Below are 20,007 nucleotides of genomic sequence, written 5' to 3' on the forward strand. Positions count from 1 at the left end.
ATAATTTGAGCATCTTTTGCCACACGCTGTACGATGCTTACGAGTCAATCATCTTGTTTATCCAGTTAATTCAGAAAATCACTCAAATTTTCTATGTTCACGGGATTTGGCCTCAGTCACCTTCGGAGACTCAATCTAATCGGACGCGAAAATCACAAAAAAGAGGATTAACTCTGTTCCAGAACAAAATAAAAGTTGAAAAGTTGTAAAAAAAAACTTGGATTAAAAGTGAGTGTAGAAAAAAAATTGAAAGGAAAAAATCAATCAACAAGTGGTTGTGTGAATATCAAACATTTATTGTAGACAAATATATATTTTTTTACATTTATTGGTTAAGTTAAAGATAACCTACTATGTTACGTACAATTCAGGTTACATTTTTGAACAAATGGAGAATTCTGGTACATATCTCACTATTTTCAGAATTGACACAAAAGGGATTTTTGTGGTGATATTTTTAGTTGTTTCGAGAACTTTTTGCGTTTAAAGTATTATTTTTGGCCTTCGTGGTGAAAATTCCATAATTTTATACTTGAATAATTTTTATAGTGAAAAATATGAAAATTTTGTTCAAATTATTATTAATTGTTTTAGGAATAAAAATGAAGTACTTGAAGTCAATTTTGAGACAAAATAGCTTCAAATTATGTAAAAAAAATATATTTTTAATAATTTAGAAGCTTTTTTGATTCAAAATTTACTTTAAGTATAATTTTTTAGCTTTGAGTTTTTTTTTTTTAAATAGTTGAAAAATCACAAAAGCGGTATGAACTTTACTTTTTAATATTTTTTTTTTTTTTGATTCTGAATGACACATAAAATTTCGATGAAAATTTTTTTTAACATTTTAAAAAAACAAAATTATCCAATTTTTAAAAAAATTATTTTAAATGTATCTAAAACTTTAACCATGGCTTTCTAAATATTTTTGGTCCAATTTTTTTTATTTAATTTTTTTTTCTAAATTCGATGTGTTTTTAATTTTTATCATCAGTTTAAAGTAAACTTTAGGCCAAAAATGTTACAAAATTTAATTTTTGTAATTTAGTCGATTTTTGATCAAATTTCTTTGTTGAATCACAATTTAATTACACTTTTCGTTTTTTAAAAATTTCATTATTTATATTTGCCTTTAAATTGGCTTTGTTAATTTTATATGAATTTTTACTAAAATTTCTTTCTGAAAGAATTTCAGTTTACAAAATTTTACGTTTTATCATCACACTTTATAAAAATTTCCACTTCGTTTCTAATTTTTGTCTTTGCACTATTTTATCTCCTGCATCCTACGATAAAAAAAATATAATAAAATTTACTGAATCTCAATCGATGTCATGCGACAACTCATCGAAGTCGTACGACAACTTGTCGACATGGGTCATTCAAACTCCTTCGACTTTTCGACGCAATTGAAGCCGAGATTTGCGAGTACTCGTTGCCAAAATTTACGCGTCATCGGATCCATGATGATAAAATAAATGAAAAGAACGAAACCTTGCAACGTAGCTGTCAGACAAAAGAGATATGAGAACAAAATTCCCGCCTTTGAGACAGTTGCAAGTCCAAAAATCCACGAAAGACCCAACAGGAAGAACAAATTAATGGAAAGTCGCAGTTGGGAAACGAGCAAGTCTCGTTCATTCGTTCTGATATGAACTTCGGGGATACGAAAGATGTTGTAGATAACGATAATGAAGACAACTAAGTTACCAAGGACAATTAGTCCAATCGGAACGAGAAGACCAAAAATCAGCGCATTACCTTTTGGGTAACAAATCCCGGGGACAAGAGCTTCAGTAGGCGGCACATAAGCCATTGGATCGACAAAAGCAATTATCAAGACAGGAATTAAAGGGATAACCCATCCAATCAGTGAGCTTTTTAACAAGAATCTGGGAGGTCTAGTTTCTCCAAGAACCTTTACGTATCGCATAAATTGCAAAAATGCTGTAATTAGCATCCATGAAAAAACAACGAGTATTGAATAATGCATTGCAGCACCTAAAATGACACAATTCAAAGTTGCATTTTCCAAAACGAGCCTCTTACTCAATGCCTCAGTGTTTACATAAGCAATAAGAATCATTTCCAAAGCGATTGCTGCACTCAGATGCAACAAAACTTTCGTCCCTGGCTTTTCTCGCCACGATTTAAAAGCAACTGCGGTAACTGCGATTCCTAAAATCCCAATTAGAGACAAGGAACACCCGATAAAAGTTATAAAATCAAGAGCTTCTGCATGCTTAGCTTCAGTTATTCGATGCTCCTCAATGTCATCCATTGAATGAAAATGCGTTCCCATTACTAAATACGCAAAATGTGTCAAATGAGTGCATCCACAGGCAATTAATCGATCATCAGTCTCAGATTTTCCCAAATACTCACAACCTTCGGTAGACCATTTGCCTTGTTTATCTACTTCGTACGACTGAAAATCCCAATACCCACATTTTCCTTTGAGATTGGGAACTTCTTCCTCCTCGGATTGTCTGAAAACTGTCGGAAACAAAACAGGCAGGTCTGTACTTCTCCCTGGAAGTGAAACACTAACAACTTTTGTATTGGATTTCTGATGATTTGTTGCTTCAGAGCCAGTTTCGACAAATAGTCGATCATTAAAGTAAATTGTAATAACCACTCTCAGAGGTTTCTTTTGGGCTAAAGTTCGTAATTCAGGATCAGCTGAAATATCTACTCCCGTAAAATCCATTTCATCTACGCGATTTATCAACTCTTGCGGGGCAAAAGTCGCCAGCTCAAGTCCTTCTGTAGCTAAAAGACTTTCCACGGAGGAATTTGCGTGAATCTTAATGATTTCGTATTCGTCAAAAGTCGTAGGTTCGGGATCAGATAAGTTTTTCCTCACAATTCCAACGCCCGAAATACCTCCGCTTACATTTGGCTCCGCAATGAAGACCATTAAACGCGGTGTCACAAGTAACATGGTACCATCCTCACTTTGTTTGCCCTGATTATCCAATAAAACGACATCCGAGAACTGATTAATCAAATTGTCGAACGAGTCTAAAAGGATGTTTGTCGCATTCAAATTACTCGCAGACTTTTCGACAATTGTCTCGTTAACGGCCATTAAGTTGTTTAGAATTTGAGCCAAATTGTTATAATATGACATTGTATCGGCGATGCTAACAACTCCTATGGTATCATCTGGAAGCTTTGACATTGTTTGAATGGTTTTGCCGAGGAAATAAACGTCACTCGGAATGACAGTTGAGGAGTTTTCGGTCATTTCTGACATGGCGCCCATCGTTGCATGAGCCGAAGCTAATGATATCGGTAGCTTATCGATTTCGTAAAGGGTCTTTGTAATATCAGTTACATCTGAGAGACATTCGACGTTCGGGAAATCAATTGTATCCCAAGTACCTCCATAGATAAAGTCTCCTAAGCATTTCCGAGCGAGCGGAAGTCCATTAGGGCGAAGACAGAGCTCTTTAGATAAAGTTCGTTCCCCAATGTGAGCACTAATCCAGTGATACTTCTCATCAGGAGAATCTAAGGTTGGTAAGCAGTATTCTGTGCTGTTCAATGAAGTATAGGTCCATTTGAAACTATTGGCTTGTAATAACAAAGTATGTAGCTTTGCCTTCGTTTCATAATACTCTCTTATATGAACTGGCATCTCGTTATCCAAATTCCCAGTAGAGCTGTTCAAACTAACAGTTCCTTCAGTAACAGGCCCGAAACTAGCTTCAATCAACTCAATCTCCGTTAGATTTGTCGTCACAGTTACATGAAAGATGAATTTCGTCACGAGAGTTAACATATCATAAGATTCGATCTTCATGGGTCGAACTGCGGTGATACGATGAGCTAAAGTTCGCATATCACGAGTATTTAATTCGTGAGTTACTCGGATATGATCTCTGTATTCTTTTGCCAAGTTTTTCAAAAGTTTCTTATCGCGTTCAATGTCTAACGGAACTCCGAGACGAACTTGAAGTGCAATAGCATAGGTGAGTCCTGTTACTTTACGCGCCGCATAAACTTTGCCAGTTTGAACTAAAGTAAAGTCTGGAATCGAATGACCTTCGCACCAATAGTATCCGGGACCATCCCCATAGAGTTTTATGTCGTAAATGTCTTTGTTTACTTCTTTCAGCGTATTGCCAACTTGAAATCGATAAACGCCACTCCAGATCTTTCGTTTGACTTTGATGACTTTTATCAGTTCGTAATCGGCGTTCGTGTAACATTTGATACCAGCTGTTCGGTTATCTTCCCGCCATAGGTTCTCAGCTGAATAGATATCGAGTGTTAGTTTACCTGTAGCTGGATTGAATTTCAAGGAAAGTTTGGGAGTTTGACGTTTTCGAGCGACTTCTGTAGCGATACAGTTAAAATGTGGCGATCTCTCCCATTTGCCAGTTGGATCAAGGACACTCCAACGTCCTAAATTGTCGTATAATTGACTTCCGTTCATGAAATGAGCCAAGCAGCGCATATCTTTGTTCAAACCGCCACGTTTTGCCAGTTGTTCGTAAATCAAGAGCTTTTCAACGCTGTTTGCGATAAAAACTTCGCTGGCATTTATCGTGACGGGATCCTCAATGGCTGTTATGTTATCGGGAATGTTGCTAATTGCGTAACATTTATCCTGTGAAGGTCCTTTGACACGAGTACTGATGCAATTTCCTGTATCAATGATCGATTTTAAATGATCAAAGACACATAAGCTGGGTAAAAGTCGAGAACAATCGTCAAGTGCTACAGAAACGTTCGTCCCTTCGCGTAAAACTAACTTTAAGCATTGTTCCATGTCGATTCTTGCTCCTGGTTCGATATCAACAACGTAATCTTGGAATTCTATCGGTTTATTCCACATCCATCCAGGCAGTTTCCATACCACAGGTTCAAAAGGACTCATTCTCTTAGCAGGAAGCCATGCTTCGGTAATGCCTTTTGCTCGCAAATATCTTTCGACATTTACTTTTTCGTCAGCTTTAAGATCCAAATAGCTCGTTTGTGTCCCGGAGTCTAAGCATTTCTTGTCCCAAGCCGAATATTTGCTCACCATGATGCACAAAATCTTATCCCGACTCAAATAGACTTCAGTGTAATTTTGAGGACACTTCTTACTGAAATCATAAGCGTAAAAGGCGCAGTCCGTACTTCCCGTGGCAGCAACTTGACCCCAAAGCCCGTTGCAACAAGTCCGAATGATAGAATTCATATTATTATCCAAACAAAAAGGCTTCGAGAACGCAATGTTGCCTGATTGGGTCGTTGGCCATGTTAGCAAGATGTTACTTTGATTTTCTACCTCACTTTGACATTTTATGTATTGATTTGCAGAGCAAAACTCTTGACCGTTCGTCACGCGAAAGATGAGTAGTGCAAGAATTGCGGTGAGGAAATGAACTGAAATCAAAGAAAAAAATAATTACGACTCAAATGAAAGTTGTTTTTCTCAAAAAAAACAAAGGGAAAACAAAGAAATCTTAAAACACAAAAGAGTCTAGATGTTAAGAAACCATTCAAAGTGGTTTTCTTTTTCATTCATAAATGAGAAAAGTAATTCAATGTCAATTTGTTGTTTTTTCATAGAAAAGCGTCATGCTTTTCTATTATGCCAATTATAGTGCTACAAATAGAAAAAATAAATTTTCTGGACTGTGGAAATTTTTTTCATAAAAAAATTATTTTACAAGAGATTAAAAAAAGGTGTTGAGTTAACTAACTTACTTTCAAAGATTTTTTTCATGACCCAGATATGTTCATGATAAAAAAAAAGTCAAAAAAATAGATAATATCAGTAAAAAAAAATTTACTGAAAAAAATTCGTTGAAAAATTCATAAGAGGATTAATAGAACTTTTGTATGGAAAAAATTACTTGATCGCATTTTCAAATGGATTCTTTAGTTTTTGACATGGCAACAAAATATTCTTTATTTTTTAATAGACAAAAATTTAAAAACGTATTTAAAGGTTCTTCGATAAGTTTGTAGTAATTAAAAAGGAGTATCTGTGACTTTAAAGAATGCTCGTGGTCAATCATAAATTTTGGGTAGTTTCTTTAAACTAAAACCATTCTCGTAAAATTTGATTATCTGTGAAATTTAAAAGAAAGTTTTTAAATTAGTATCTTGTAATTACTTGGGTATCGATTCTTGTTTTAAAATTATACTTATAAAAAATTTGAGTAAAACCTTTTATTTTCATTGATAAATTTTTAGGGCCCTTTTTTTTATATCCTTTTTTATTGAAATAGCAATTTTTTTTTTTAAATACCAAACATAATGTTTGGAAGAATTAGAGAGCTTATTGAAAAAAATAATCCGTTCTATTATTGTGTCGACGATTGCTAAATTCTCCCACATGCTATTGAATAAATTAATGGAGTATAAAATAAAAAATTATAAAAAAAAATATTTAAAAAAAAATGCCCTAGAATGACAATGCTCAAATAATCGTCGATGACATAAATGACCGTTAAATGTCAAAATTTCAAACTCATTTTTTGACCAGTTTTAAGCCTAAAATTGAATAAATTTTCATACTTTTTTTTTTTTCTCAAACAGTTTTTATTGACCATCACATCATAAATTTTTTAAAATCTTACATCTGCATCTTGCATTTTCATACTAAAGATGATTTTTGATCATATTGGGTCGATATTTGATGAATTTTCCAAAAATGAATTTTTACTAAATCAAAATTGTTTGTTTACATTAAATGTCATCGACGATTTTATTTGACATTTGTCTCTAATTTCAAAATGCGACGTTTTTCTCTAGATTCAAAATACGGAAATATGTTTTAAAATTCGTTCTATTAAAATTTTTACGTGAAACTTTTAAACTTTTAACGAATTTTGGAAATTTTTCAATATTTTTAACAAAATTTTTGAGAATGAATTATTTTAATGAATTTTTATTAATTAATTTATTGATTTTATGAAAATTAAATTAAAATTTGTCTAAATAATTGCTAAAAAAAATTCCAAAATTTAATGAAAAAATATTGTTCTATTAACTTCAAAATTGATGTTCCATTAATTATTAAAATTTTTTGAATTTGTAACGGATTTTTTTCCATAAGAATTATCTACATTACGGTATTTTTTTTACCCTTTGATTTCTTCAACTTGGTCTCTAATACTTTTATAATCTATCATAATTCTTACATTTCTCTTTGTAAGCTCTTTGTAGTTAATATAATAAGGATTAAACACTTTTATTTTGTCTTTAAAATTATATTAATTAATTACTTAGTCTTGACGATGTTCTCTTAATGAAGGTTTGAAAAACTAATATCAGCAATAATGTATCGAAATATTTTATTAATAGTAATTTGTTTTTTTAAAGAAAAAATTTCAGTTAGAACCACTTGACTACTTTTGATGTTTTTCCTCTGCTATTTTTATTCTATGCCCTTTAATTTCACTTTTCATATGTAATTTTATGTCTTAGTTTTAGAATTTTTTTTTCGTTGAATCTTTTTTGACGGACAGAAAAAGAAAAAAAACATTATTGATGTTTTTCTCAAAAATATTTGAAATGCACAAAATCCGAATACATGACTTGTGAACCAAACAAGTTATATTAAATTTTCTTCAACTATAATAAACAAAATTTTTTCTCCTTTACGTAATATTTCCTGTAGTTACCTAAATTTTTTCTCAATTCACGTTTTACTCTTTACATCTGAGAATTTCGCTGATGCATTATGAGAAACAATTTTTCTCATCGAAAGCAACTTTTCTTCTAGACTTGTAGTTTACACTATTACACTTTCAGGAGCGAGCTATTTATAAGGAAACTTGTAAATATTATGTTACTTAAAAAAAACAACAACTAAAATTTTATGTAAAGTTAATTTGATAACACACTCGAAAACTTTGTAAGTCATATTTTAAACTTTAAAATTTTACTTTAATTTTTTTCATTTCTATCATTTTAATTGCTAACCTTATTCTACTTTGTATCTTTGATTTTTTTGCATTGACCCAGTATTTGTTTTACATTCAATAATTTACAAAAATATCTTGTAAGAATTTTTATTAATAAAAACGTTTATCTTGATAAATTGTCGTTGCAAATATTTCATTTCGAGGAATCCTTTTGAAAATTTCCTTTTGCGAAAGAAAATTATTCGTAATTTCTTACTGGATTTCCAAGAATAATATTCATTTTTAGATTTTTCTATGTTAAAAATTTTTCTTTACTAAGAGAAATAAATGATAAAAAAAGTTCAAATTAAGAGGAAAAATACTAAAGTTCAAAAATTTCAAGAAAAATTTTATTTCACAAGAAAAATAGTTTTTATTATTCTTAAACTTGCAAGTTTATCGAATCCCCTGATGGAAAATTCAGGAAAAATATTTATTTAAAATTTATAAAACTTTTTTTTAAAAAATAACAAAATTATTAGTTTTTCAAACAACTTGATTTAACCTCACAACACGATAAGACAATTTATTTAATGTTTTATACACAATGGTTAACCAGTTTCTTCTGCTCGAATTACTTTTCTCATTTACTGAATTTGTCATCAAAGGTTGTGTTATCTCATCTCAACTTTGTAGCATTATCAAAATTGTGATTTTACAATCTCATATTTTTTTTGTGTTTTTGTGCAGATAAAATTTTATACGACCACACTTTTAAAAATATTTACCTAAGATAATTTCCTTTGACATGTTTTTTTAATTATTTGTTTTAATTTGAGTTTATTGTATTTTTATTATTTCCACGTAAACACTGGTTTTCAACACTTTTTTCTGCGTTGCAGTTGTCAACATTATTTATTTTATAATTTTTTTAATTAATTAAAATATTATTATTTATTTTTTCATTTTTTTTTTGCACAGAAATATTTTCTTATCAACTGATAAAATATTTTTTTTTATTATTAATTCCGATTAAATTTTTTTGTCACTTTTGTCTTTAAAAGGTTATTTTTTTGAGTGTTTACACTGAATTAGATCTCATTAAAAATTAAGATTTAATTCAACCTTTTAGCACTTGAGTTATTTCTGTGATTTTTTTTCTTGTGTTTCAAAAGAAAACGTGTCTCTACTTTTAAATTTTTTCCAAGTCTACGTCTCAAGAGTTGCGATAAAAATGAGAAAATATCCTGTCGTGCTCTCTTATTTATACACCGACGATACAAATTTTCTTGTCCTTTCATGTGCTTCGTGCACGAACGCGATTACTTTCTCTCCTTCCAGTTCTAGAAATGTTTTCTTATCGTGGCTGTATCGTCGTCGAGAGTGTCGGGGCTATGATAATCGTGTGCAACAGTTGTTTCACTTTTACGAGTGGTTATGGTGCGCGCTGTCTTAAGCCTTCTTTGGTTCGTATCGCACTGGCTACTACTTGTTAGAAGACGACACGTACCTTCGGCAAACAAGCGCCCATAAGAAGATTGCAGATTGTATATTTGTTCGTTGATAATAAAAAAAAAGTATAAAAATAAGAAACGAGATAAGGAAATATTTGTTGATGTTTATCTATATGCCTCGAACTGAGTAGCAGAGTGCGTCACAAAATGTTGCATTTATTCAAGTTCAAAAATGTAACATTTTTGGAGATAAATCAACGTGGTTGCTGCTGATTTGTTGTCAGTTGTTTAATTTTCCAGTTTTATCTGGTTTTGTTTAATTTGCAATTTTTCAAGCGGGTACCCGGTTATTTACTCAATTGACTAAACAAATCGGAATTGAATCATGTTTGTCCAGAACAATTACGGAAGTGCAATTGCTTCCGATATACCTTGAACGTTTTTAGTCTTTTGTTTTATGTCACAATTTTTCAACCTACATTTATCTCTTCTTATAGTCAAAAACATTTTACGACCGGTAACTAAAAAGTAGACTTAATTCAGTGATTGGAGCACGTTTTACTTCTAATTAAAGCTTTTCTGTTGCTTGGTTACTTGTGACCTTTATGCCGAAAGAGACTTAATAAAAGAGAAAGGATAAAAGGAATGAGTTTTCGTGTAACAATTTTGATGCACTTCTTACACGAATGTGTGTTTGGACTGCTGCATAGATGATTTTCTAGAAGATTTCAAAGGTAGATTTAAAAGTTGTGAATGGTCAATTACTTTTGTTAAAGTTATGTAGGGGGAGATTTTAGAAATTTAAGCGTATTTTGTTAATCTTTTCACTCGACCTTGGGAAATTTTTCCTTTTTTTAGTCGATATCTTTCCTTCTATGAGTTTCTTGAAGATTTCTTGTACTATTTTTAGTAGGTTTATTTCACTATTTGTTTCCAAGTTGATTTGTTTTGTAATAATTTTACGTAGTTTCTAATAATTTTACTTTTAGTGGTTTATATTTGAAGGGTTGATGAGATAAATCGCACATATGCATTTTTTTTAATTCTAATTAAAAGTTGTTTCAATTTTTTTCTGTTTTTGAACTGTAATTGATTTTAAGCTAATATATAATACTAATAAATTAACTATTTAAAAAATTATGAATAATAAGGAGGCGTTTCGAGCAATTTTCTACTTTCATTTTTTTTTTTTGAATATCGAACATGCCATACAAAAAAAATTAATGCCTTAACCTACTGAAATTAAAATCAACTTCATAGATTAAAGAAATTAATTTTCTTTAATATTCTTTCAAATTATCTTTTGATTAGATAATTTAAAGGTATATTAGCCTTAAAAACAAATCCGCTAGTTCATTATTATTTCATAATTTTAAATCCTGAATGTGTAATTTCTGGATCCTAATTTAATGTCAAACTTTCAATTTTCTTTAATGATGATTTCAATTAATATATGTAATTTCTGTAAAATTTATAGTTATTTTAACTTTAAAGTAAGCTTTTACTCTTTGTACGTATTCAGAGGGCGGAAAATATTTTTTTGATCTCAAAAATCTATTCAAGCCTTCGATGTTACAGAGTGAATGTTTTCAATTGTTTTGATAGCTCCCGCGCCGCTACTAATTCTCATGACTTGGTTTCGTTTAAATAATGTTCTTTCTTTAAATTGTATTACCAGTTTTACTTTTTGACTATGGCAGGATGAAATTCTTTGATACTTCCTTTTTGCCTTAACTACAAAGAAAATTTGGTAATTATTATAGTTATGTTCTGTTAACTTCATGTTTTTCCATTAAGAAGTTTGCACTTTTCAACTGCTTTAAAAATTCCTTATTGCAGTATATGTAGAATCTGAAAAAAAAAAAAAAAAAATATTTTAGAAAAGTTAGAAATTGAAAAAAACTTATTTTTTTAAATAATATTTGAAATTTTATCAACTTAACTCATTTTTACTCAATTTGTCAAAACAAATGCGTATGTGTGATTTATCCTTTCAGCTCTTTATTTGAAGATTTGTGAATTGGTCCTCTCCAATAATTGCGATAAATTTAGTCAAGTGCCAATTATCGTGAGTTATATTTAGTATTTCATATTGTATTCTTATGAATGATACTTCCGGCAACAAACTTTCGATGTTAGACATTTGTACACTTCTTCAGTAAGTCTCTTTGTCTATATTTGTTTCTCATCGTTTTGGTTCCGGGTTATGCGTTTAAGACTTTCATCTTTTTTCATTGAAAGACAAATGTTGAGGAATCCTAATGATGACAAATATTGTACTTTCCAAGATCAAACGTTTGGTGAAACGCTTCGACGAATCTTTAAATGTTTTTTTTTCGTTACATAATCCTCCTCCGAAAATTGTTATTACATAACGTAGGTAGGCAGCTGAGAGTCAATGCACTTTATATAAATAATTAATTACAGGAAAAATCTCGTAATATGATAACAAACAATTTTTCGATAAGAATTCGTTCGTTTTCAGTTTTTTGACTTACCTGATGAGTTTTTGTTCTTGTCCAGACATCAAAAAATCCACGTTGGAGCCAAATTTTTGTCCAAAAGTTAAAAATCAAGTGCAACGAAAAACTTTTGCACCTTTGAGACGTTTGAACGTTTCTGCAACCAAGACCGTTTTAAGCATTTGTTAAACTTTGTAGCCAACAAATTTGCAGCAAAACATCAGTTGTTGTTTTTTTTTCTTCATGCAAAAAGTTTGTTATTGAGTTTTCCTCAAGTTTTGAGCGATGTAGCCGAGTCACATGGCTGCAAAAATTGAATCCAGAAAAATGTTATTGATTTTTTCCTTTCAATATGTAGAACACGTGTTCGCGTTCCCCTTCTGTACTGTGTTAAGAGAAAAAAAAAACAAAAATAATGAATTATATTTTTATCCCGTAACTAGGAAAATTCCGACAAAATGGGGAAGAGTACAATCTTCCTTTTACTCATTGTCTCCGTGACATACTGCTACGCTTCCTTGCAGGTAAGAAAATAATTCGATACTTATTTTTGACGTCAATTAAGCAAAACTCTTTGTTGCTGGCTGGCTGGAAACAAGAAAAAAAACAACTTTTTAATTGCTTCTTTGATGTTTGTCCTTGCTGAAAATCGTTCACCTAAATTTTCATACCAAAAAAAAAAAAATTTTTCCGTAGTCTCGTTTGGCACGACGAAGCATTGACCTAGCAGCAGCTCATTCCCTAATTCCCGATACCCGATTGCCGTTAAATGTGGTGCCAAACTGCTATACGTTGGATATTCGTCCCAATTTTGAGGATAATGTCTTCAGTGGGCACGTGAAGATTAATGTTTCAGTCCTTGAGGATACAGATACGATTTGGCTTCATGCGCATTTCGATTTGGAAATTCAGGAGTCGGAAATTAAAGTTTTGCAGATCAAGCCAGAGTGAGTTTTTAATTAATTTTTACTTTATTTTAAAAAAAATTGTGAAAATTAAAAAAAAAATTTGGAAAAATTGTGGAAATTCGGGAAAATTTTGAACATTTTTAAAAGATTAAAGAAATGAGTTCAAAAAAATTATTTAAAAATTTCGAAATTTTGAAAAATTTATGAAAATATTTGAAAAACTAAAAAAAAATTCGGAAAAACTATAAATGTTTCGTGAAAATCTTCGGAAAAACTGTGAAAACTCATTAAAAGATGATAAAATTTTCCATTCTTAGAATCTTAAAGAAATTAACTCTAGAAAATTGGTTTAAATTCTCTACGGTTTCGGAAAAATTTGTGAAAAACTCAGAAAATTCGTGGAAATTTTCGGGAAAATTTTTATAATTTGAAGAAGTCTAAAGATTTTTTAATAGTAGAAAGTTCTAAGAGTCTCGCGAGCAAAATTTTAAGGGAAAATATCCAAAAATATTTTGAAAACTCGTGAAAAGTCGGAAAACTCGTGAAAATTTGGAAAAATTTTAAATTTTTTTTTAAAACTTGCAAAATTTTTGCTTTAAAAAGCTTTTCAGAGATACGTAATTTGTAAAGATTTATAAAAAAAATTGGAAAACTCGGAAAATTCGTGAAAAGTCGGAAAACTCGTGAAAAAATTTTAAAAACTTGTAAAATTTTTGTTCTCAAAAGTTTTAAAATGTTAAGATTGAAAAAAATTTTTTTTTGAAAAATTCGGAAAATTCGTGAAAATTTTCAATCTTATGAAAAATAATTTTTGTTTGAAAAAAAAAACCTTTTTGATTACATTTTTTCTTTTAAAATCTAAAATTTTCCTTCAGACACATCGACGCCGACAAACAAGGACTTGAAGTAAAATTGAAGCGCATCGATCGTCAAGTCAAAAAACCAATCCTGGAACTTCATTTGCAAGAAAAAGCTGTCAAAGGAACCTTATTCGAGATTCACATCGCCTTCAATGGCATCATGTGGGAAGGCGCTCAAGGACTTTTCCGCGGAACATATCACGAAAAAGACGGATCCGCGAAGAAATTTGTCGCAACTCATTTCCGACCGAATGACGCTCGTCGGATGTATCCGTGCTTCGATGAACCCGGATATAAAGTTCCCTATTGCGTGAGCATTGGACGCCCGAAAGACTTGAAAACGCTCTTTGTGACACCTTTGAAGAGCACAAAACCAATGTAAGGAAAAATTTCTTTAAAAATTTAAATTTTAATATTTTTTTTTAATTTTTAGTGATGAAAACTACGTTCTTGATTCATTCGAAACAACGCCCCCAATTTCTACTTACGCTCTTGGATTTTTGATTTCTGACTTGAAACAAGTTCCCAAAGCTGACGGATGCAAATGTGAGATCCAAGTTTGGGCTCGTGCTGACTTGGCGGAGGACTTGAAGCCAGTTTATGAGAAAGTTGGCAAGATTTTGACGTCGGTGAGTGAATATTTGGGCACGGATTATCCGTTGAAGAAGTTGGAAATTGTTGCGTTGCCGGGATTGAATTCCGTTAAGCCGATCGATGTTTGGGGATTGTTGATTTTCAAGTAAGTTTTTTCAATTTTTAAATATCTGAAAATAAAAAAAATATTTTTATTGCTTTCAAAGGAAAACTTTTAAAAAAATTTTCAAAAATACAAAAAAAAAATCAAAAACTAATGTATTAAATTTTAAATTTATTAATTTAATTAAATTATTTTTTTAAATTTATTTTAATTTTTTAATTTATTTAATTAAATTTATTCACTTTAAGTTTTTAAATTCTATTTAAAATCTTAGTTTTTTTTTAATCATTTTTAAAAGATTCAAGAAAACACTTTAAACATTTAAATTCGAATAAAAATTAAAAGTTGAACTCTTAAAAATTAATTAAAAGTTATAAATTAATAAAATCTTTTAATTTTCGTTGATTTAATTATAATAATTAATAAAAGTAATTTTATTAAAAAAAAACTAAAAATAAAAAAAAATCGAATTTGAAATTTTTTAGTAATTCGACTTATAAAATTTTAAAATAAAATCATAATAATTAAAGAAAAAAAAAATAATTAAAATAAAAATTAAATTGAAATTAAATTTTTTTAATTATTTTATTTATTTAATTAAATTTTTTCACTTAAAGTTTTAAAAAATTTTATTTTTTTTTTTGAATTCAAGAAAAAATTTTGATGTTCAAATTCGAGTAAAATTATTTTAAAATTGAAAGAGTTAAAAAATATTAAAAATTGACAAAATCTTATAACTTTCGTTAATAATAATAAATAAAATAATTTTATTAAAAAAAAAAACTTTTTAAAAAAATTAAAATGATTCGAATTAAAAACAATTTTTAGAAGAAAATTTAAGTACATAAAAAGAAAAAAAATTTCAATAAAAAACTTATTTTTTTTTTTAATTTTGTAAAGAAAATTTTTAAAGAATTAAAAAAAAATTTTTAATAATTCTAAGTCGAATTCTAATTCTAATTTCTTAGTTTTAAAATAAAATGAAGAAAAAAAATTGAAATTAAAAATTTAATTAAATAAAATAAAAATACCTATGAATTTAAATAAAAGCAAATGAATTAAAATTAAAATAATTAGGTTAATATTTAAAAAAAAAAAAATAAATTAAATTTTTTTTTTTTTTAATTATTTATTTTATTTAATTAAATTTTTTTACTTTAGATTTTAAAAAATATAATTTTTTTTAAAAGATTCAAGAAAAAATTTTGACGCTCAAATTCGAATAAAATTTTTTATAAATTGAAATAGTTTAAAAATGTTAAAAATCTTATGACTTTCGTTAATTTAATTATAATAATTACGTAAAATAATTTTATCTAAAAAAAAATTTAAAAAAATTAAAATAATTCGACTTAAAAAATTTTGAAATAAAATCTAGAAAAAAATAAATAAAATTAAATTAAATAAAATCAAAGTAATAAAATATATTAAAAAAATTAAATTAAAATAATAAAAAACTGTAAAATCAAAAAAATTTTGTTCAATTTTCGTGAAAAAAAATTCTAATTTTTTTTTTAATTTTTTTTGTAGGGAATCTGACTTACTTTCCAAAGGCTACTACAATCTCGCCCAAGAACTCATCTACAACTGGCTTGGCGCTTACGTAACTCCCGCCTGGCACTCGGATGCTCACGTTAACAAGGCAATTGCTGGCTTCCTCGCTGCCTCAACTGTCATCGAAATCGACGGCGGCTCCGAATTCGAAGGAAAATACCCCATGACCATCCTGTACTCGATTTACTACGAATTCAGCAAACGTTATCCGCATTCCCGCATCACCGGCATGAAACAAGAAACGACTTGCAGCAAAACCGAATTAGTTCTTCGCATGCTAAACTACACTTTGGGCGGCGAAACCTTCAAAAAAGCCATTCGCACGTTCATCGACACGCACAAACACAGCACCTTCAAGGCCGAAAGTGTCTGGGATGCGCTCACGAAGCAAGCGCGCCTCGACAAATTACTCGACGACAAAACGAGCATCAACGAAATCGCAAATTCGTGGATTGAGAAGGACCGGATCCCGGTTGTTAACGTAAAACGCGATTACAAGGGAAAAGCAGCACTCGTGACGCAACGCGTATTTTTGCGAGAACGCCCGCATGACGTCCCCGAACGCGATAAGCTGCTTTGGTGGATCCCCTTGGTCGTCGATCGCGAAGATAAATTGAATTTTGACAGTTTTACGCCGCAAGCTTGGATGCGCGGAGAACGTCAATTAACGCTGAAGGACATGCCCGACACCGATAAGTTCATAATTATCAATCCGGAGGAAATTGGTCCGTTCCCCGTGAATTACGACGAGAAAAATTGGAATTTGATTGCCGCGTATTTGCAAAGTGAGAAAAGGAACGAAATCCCGGTCTTTACAAGGGCGAAACTTTTGCATGACGCGTGGAATCTCGCTTATGCCGGAAATTTGTCGTTCGTTAATGCTTTTAATATGACTCTCTTTATGAAGCACGAACGGAATCATTTGGTTTGGAATCCAGTTTTTACCTTTATTGATCACATTGGTAAACATATCGATAGTTCGCCGGTTCATAAGAAGTTTGAGGTGAGAATTTTTGAGGGTTTTTTTTCATAAAATGTAACTTTGGAGGAACTTAAGAGTCTTAAGTCAGCTTAAGTCGTGTTAAGTCGATTAATTATAAAATATTTTTACTGAAATTCAGGGTTGCAAGAACTTATGACTTAACTTAAGCTTAAGTCAACATATTTTTTTGACTCCAACTTAAGGTTAAACTTAAAGTTTAAGTAAAAGAATATTTTGACTTAAGCTAAGTTTGAAAATAAGTTGGATTGAGTCGTTATTTTTTTTTTTTGTTTTTCAAGAAATTTAGTAAAAAAGAATTTTTTTTTAATTTAAAATATGTAATTTAAGTTTGACTTAAGATTTTTTACTTTTCGAAATTTGTTCAAATATTAAAATCAGAAAAATTTATTTGACTTAAGTCGACTTAAGCTCAAAATAAAGACTTAATTGATTTACTTTACAAACTTTTTGAAAACTAAAAATTAAATAATTTTTTTTAAAATTCGGTTGAATAGCCAAAAACTAATTGACTTAATCTCAAAGTAAGGCTTAAGTCAAAAGATTTTACTCGAGTTTAAGTTTAAGACCCATAAGTTTTTTTTAGCTTAATTTTAAATCAATTTTTTTTCAAAAAATTAAAATTTCAAATTTTTATTTTAGAAATTTCTAATGTAAATTTTTCAATACAGAAGTTCATGATTTATTGACTTAACGTGACTTAAATATACTTACGTTCATTTTTTCAAATTCAAAATTTATTTTATTAAAGTTTTAAACTGAATTTAGAAGTTATAGTTCTTTCATGTTGCTAAAACTTCTAAAATCAATTTTAAAATTCGATAATATTGTAAAAAATTATTAGAAAATTAAAGTAACTTAAGAGCTTACGTCAACTTAAGTCACGTTAAGTCAATAAATCAGAAAATTTTGTAATGGAACTTATTCAAAAATATATTTTTTTTAATTTTTGAATAAATTTAATCACAAATTTTAAAAACTTAACACGACTTAAGCTGACTTAAGGTCCTTAAGTAAAAAAAAACTTACAAGTACATTAAAAATCATTTTTTTTTACAAAAAAAATCTTTCAGACGTACGTTCGCAACCTCCTCACGCCATTATACGAAGACTTGGGCCCCGCAAAAGATGGCGAGCCAAGCTGCAAAGTAACTCTTCGTTCACTCTCAAAGACCTTCTTGTGTCGCGCTGGATACAAACCATGCATCCAAGAAGCTCAAGATGCCTACAAAAAATGGATGGATGACACAACTCCCGATGAAGGAAATCCGTAAGAAATATTTTTGTTAAAAAAAATTAAATTTTTCTGAGAAAAGTTCATTTTTTAGTGTTGCCAATCAATACATTTGTCCCGTCTTCAAATGGGGCACACAAGAAGAATGGGAATTCGGTCTTCAGCGTGTCATTAACTTCCCAGCATCGCGTAAACAGAGCGAACGAACGTATTTGTTGAAGACGTTAGCTGGATGTCCATTGCAAAAGGAAAAGACACAGAAGCTGCTGACTGTCACGTTATTGGAAGAAAATGGAAATTTCACGGAAAATGATGTTTTCCTCATTTTCAGCATGTTGACAAGTGGCTCGAATGGCTACACGACGTTGTTGGATTTCATTCAAACGAATTGGGAGACTCTTAAAACGAGGTGAGTTTTAAATTTTTATTCTTAATTTTTATAAGAAAATTTTGAAAAATAAGAAATAAAATCATTAAACTACGAAGAAAACAAATAATTATAAAAATTCGCCAAAATTAAAAAAAAATTTAAAAAATATTTTTTTTTTTGAAAAATTAAATTAGTTTGTGAAAAAAATTAAATAAAACTTTTAATATTGATAAAATAAAAATAAAAATTATAATGTATTTTTATTACCTATATAAAGTAGAAAAAAAATTTGTCTGAAATTGAATAAATTCTTAAAAGTGCCAAAAATAAAGCTTTCAAAACAAGAAGATTAAAAAAAATGGAAAATTTGAGAAAAATTTCTTTGAAAAAATTGAAAATTTTGTAAAGAAGTTTAAAATTAAGCTCTTAAAAAAATTTAAATCGACTTTTGTAAATTTAAATGAAATTTAATGAAATATAAGAAAATTTTAAGTTTTTAAGAATTTGTTTTTAATAAAATTCTAAAAATTAAATAAATTTAAAAAAAAAATTAAATAAATAAAAAAACAATAATTAAATAATTACCTATAAATTAAATTAATAAAAAAAATAATCAAAATATGCTTTAAAAAATTTAAAATATATTTTTTTTTTGATTTGAATAAAAAAAAAATCAGAAGAACTAAATTTTTTTTCTTATTATTTTGGAAATAAAAAACTTGCTCAAATTGAACAAAAATTAGAAGAAAATATAAAAAAAATTATAAATTATTTTAAATAGGTATAAGAAATATTTTTGAAAAAAATAATCATTAAAATTTTTATTAAAAATATAAAACAACAAGAAATTATTTTTTATAAAATTTTAAAAAAAATTAATCATTACTAATTTTATAAGCATAACCAATCAAAAAAAAAATAATGAAAAATATTTTAATTTTTTAATTATTAATTTTACTTTATTTTATTTTTTTTTTTAATTTTATTTTTAAAAATAAAAATTTTATTTATTAACTTTACTTTATTTTTTAATTCTTATTTTTAAAAATAAAATCTTATTTTTTACTTATTTGTTTTTAAAAGAAAAAAAAATTATAAAATTAATGAAACATCGATTTAAATTTTTTTAGAAAAAAAAATTAATTTACAAAAATTATTTCAAAAACTAATTAATTTTCCTTACCTTTCTTTATTTTCAGATACCAAGAACGCACCAACCTCTGGGACAACATGATCAGCTCAGCAACTGGCTCCTTCAACACGCAAGACGGCTTTGAACGCGTGCAAAAGCTCTACAACGATCATCGCGGACAATTTGCCAGTGCCGAGCACATAATCGAGAAAAACTTGAAAAACATCAAAGAAGAGTCGAAATGGAGTGACGAAAATTTGCCCGTGATCGAAAAATGGTTGGACGAGCACTTGAGTCAAGATGCCAACGACTCGAAATTCATGGGAAAATAGACGTGACTTAGGATTTTAAGGAGAAATTTTTTTTATTTGAGATTTTTCTCTCAAATGCAATAAATGAGAAATTTTTAAATGCATGCGGCGTTATTTATTTTGTGTTAATTTTTTTTTTAGTTTTTCAAAGGAAAAAAAGGTGATTAGTGAG

The 20,007-nt window shown here is 29.1% G+C and overlaps 2 protein-coding genes across 2 annotated transcripts; one reads left to right on the forward strand and one right to left on the reverse strand.

Annotated features, from left to right (window-relative positions):
- Positions 1-83: 83 nt before the first annotated feature.
- LOC134833469 (aminopeptidase N) lies at positions 84-19,939 on the forward strand. The gene is made up of 9 exons (XM_063847788.1): positions 84-228; positions 12,213-12,293; positions 12,466-12,716; positions 13,553-13,915; positions 13,971-14,276; positions 15,765-16,791; positions 17,862-18,058; positions 18,117-18,431; positions 19,592-19,939. The coding sequence occupies exons 2-9, from the start codon at positions 12,228-12,230 to the stop codon at positions 19,854-19,856; spliced, it is 2,790 nt and encodes a 929-aa protein (XP_063703858.1). The 5' UTR covers positions 84-228; positions 12,213-12,227; the 3' UTR covers positions 19,857-19,939.
- On the reverse strand, positions 940-8,835 carry LOC134833224 (uncharacterized). Its single transcript, XM_063847472.1, has 2 exons — positions 8,642-8,835; positions 940-5,382 (listed from the first exon to the last, which is right to left on the reverse strand). The coding sequence occupies exons 1-2, from the start codon at positions 8,661-8,663 to the stop codon at positions 1,379-1,381; spliced, it is 4,026 nt and encodes a 1,341-aa protein (XP_063703542.1). The 5' UTR covers positions 8,664-8,835; the 3' UTR covers positions 940-1,378.
- Positions 19,940-20,007: the final 68 nt, after the last annotated feature.

Source organism: Culicoides brevitarsis, chromosome 3 (assembly GCF_036172545.1).
Source record: "Culicoides brevitarsis isolate CSIRO-B50_1 chromosome 3, AGI_CSIRO_Cbre_v1, whole genome shotgun sequence".
NCBI classification, from domain to species: Eukaryota; Metazoa; Arthropoda; class Insecta; order Diptera; family Ceratopogonidae; genus Culicoides; species Culicoides brevitarsis.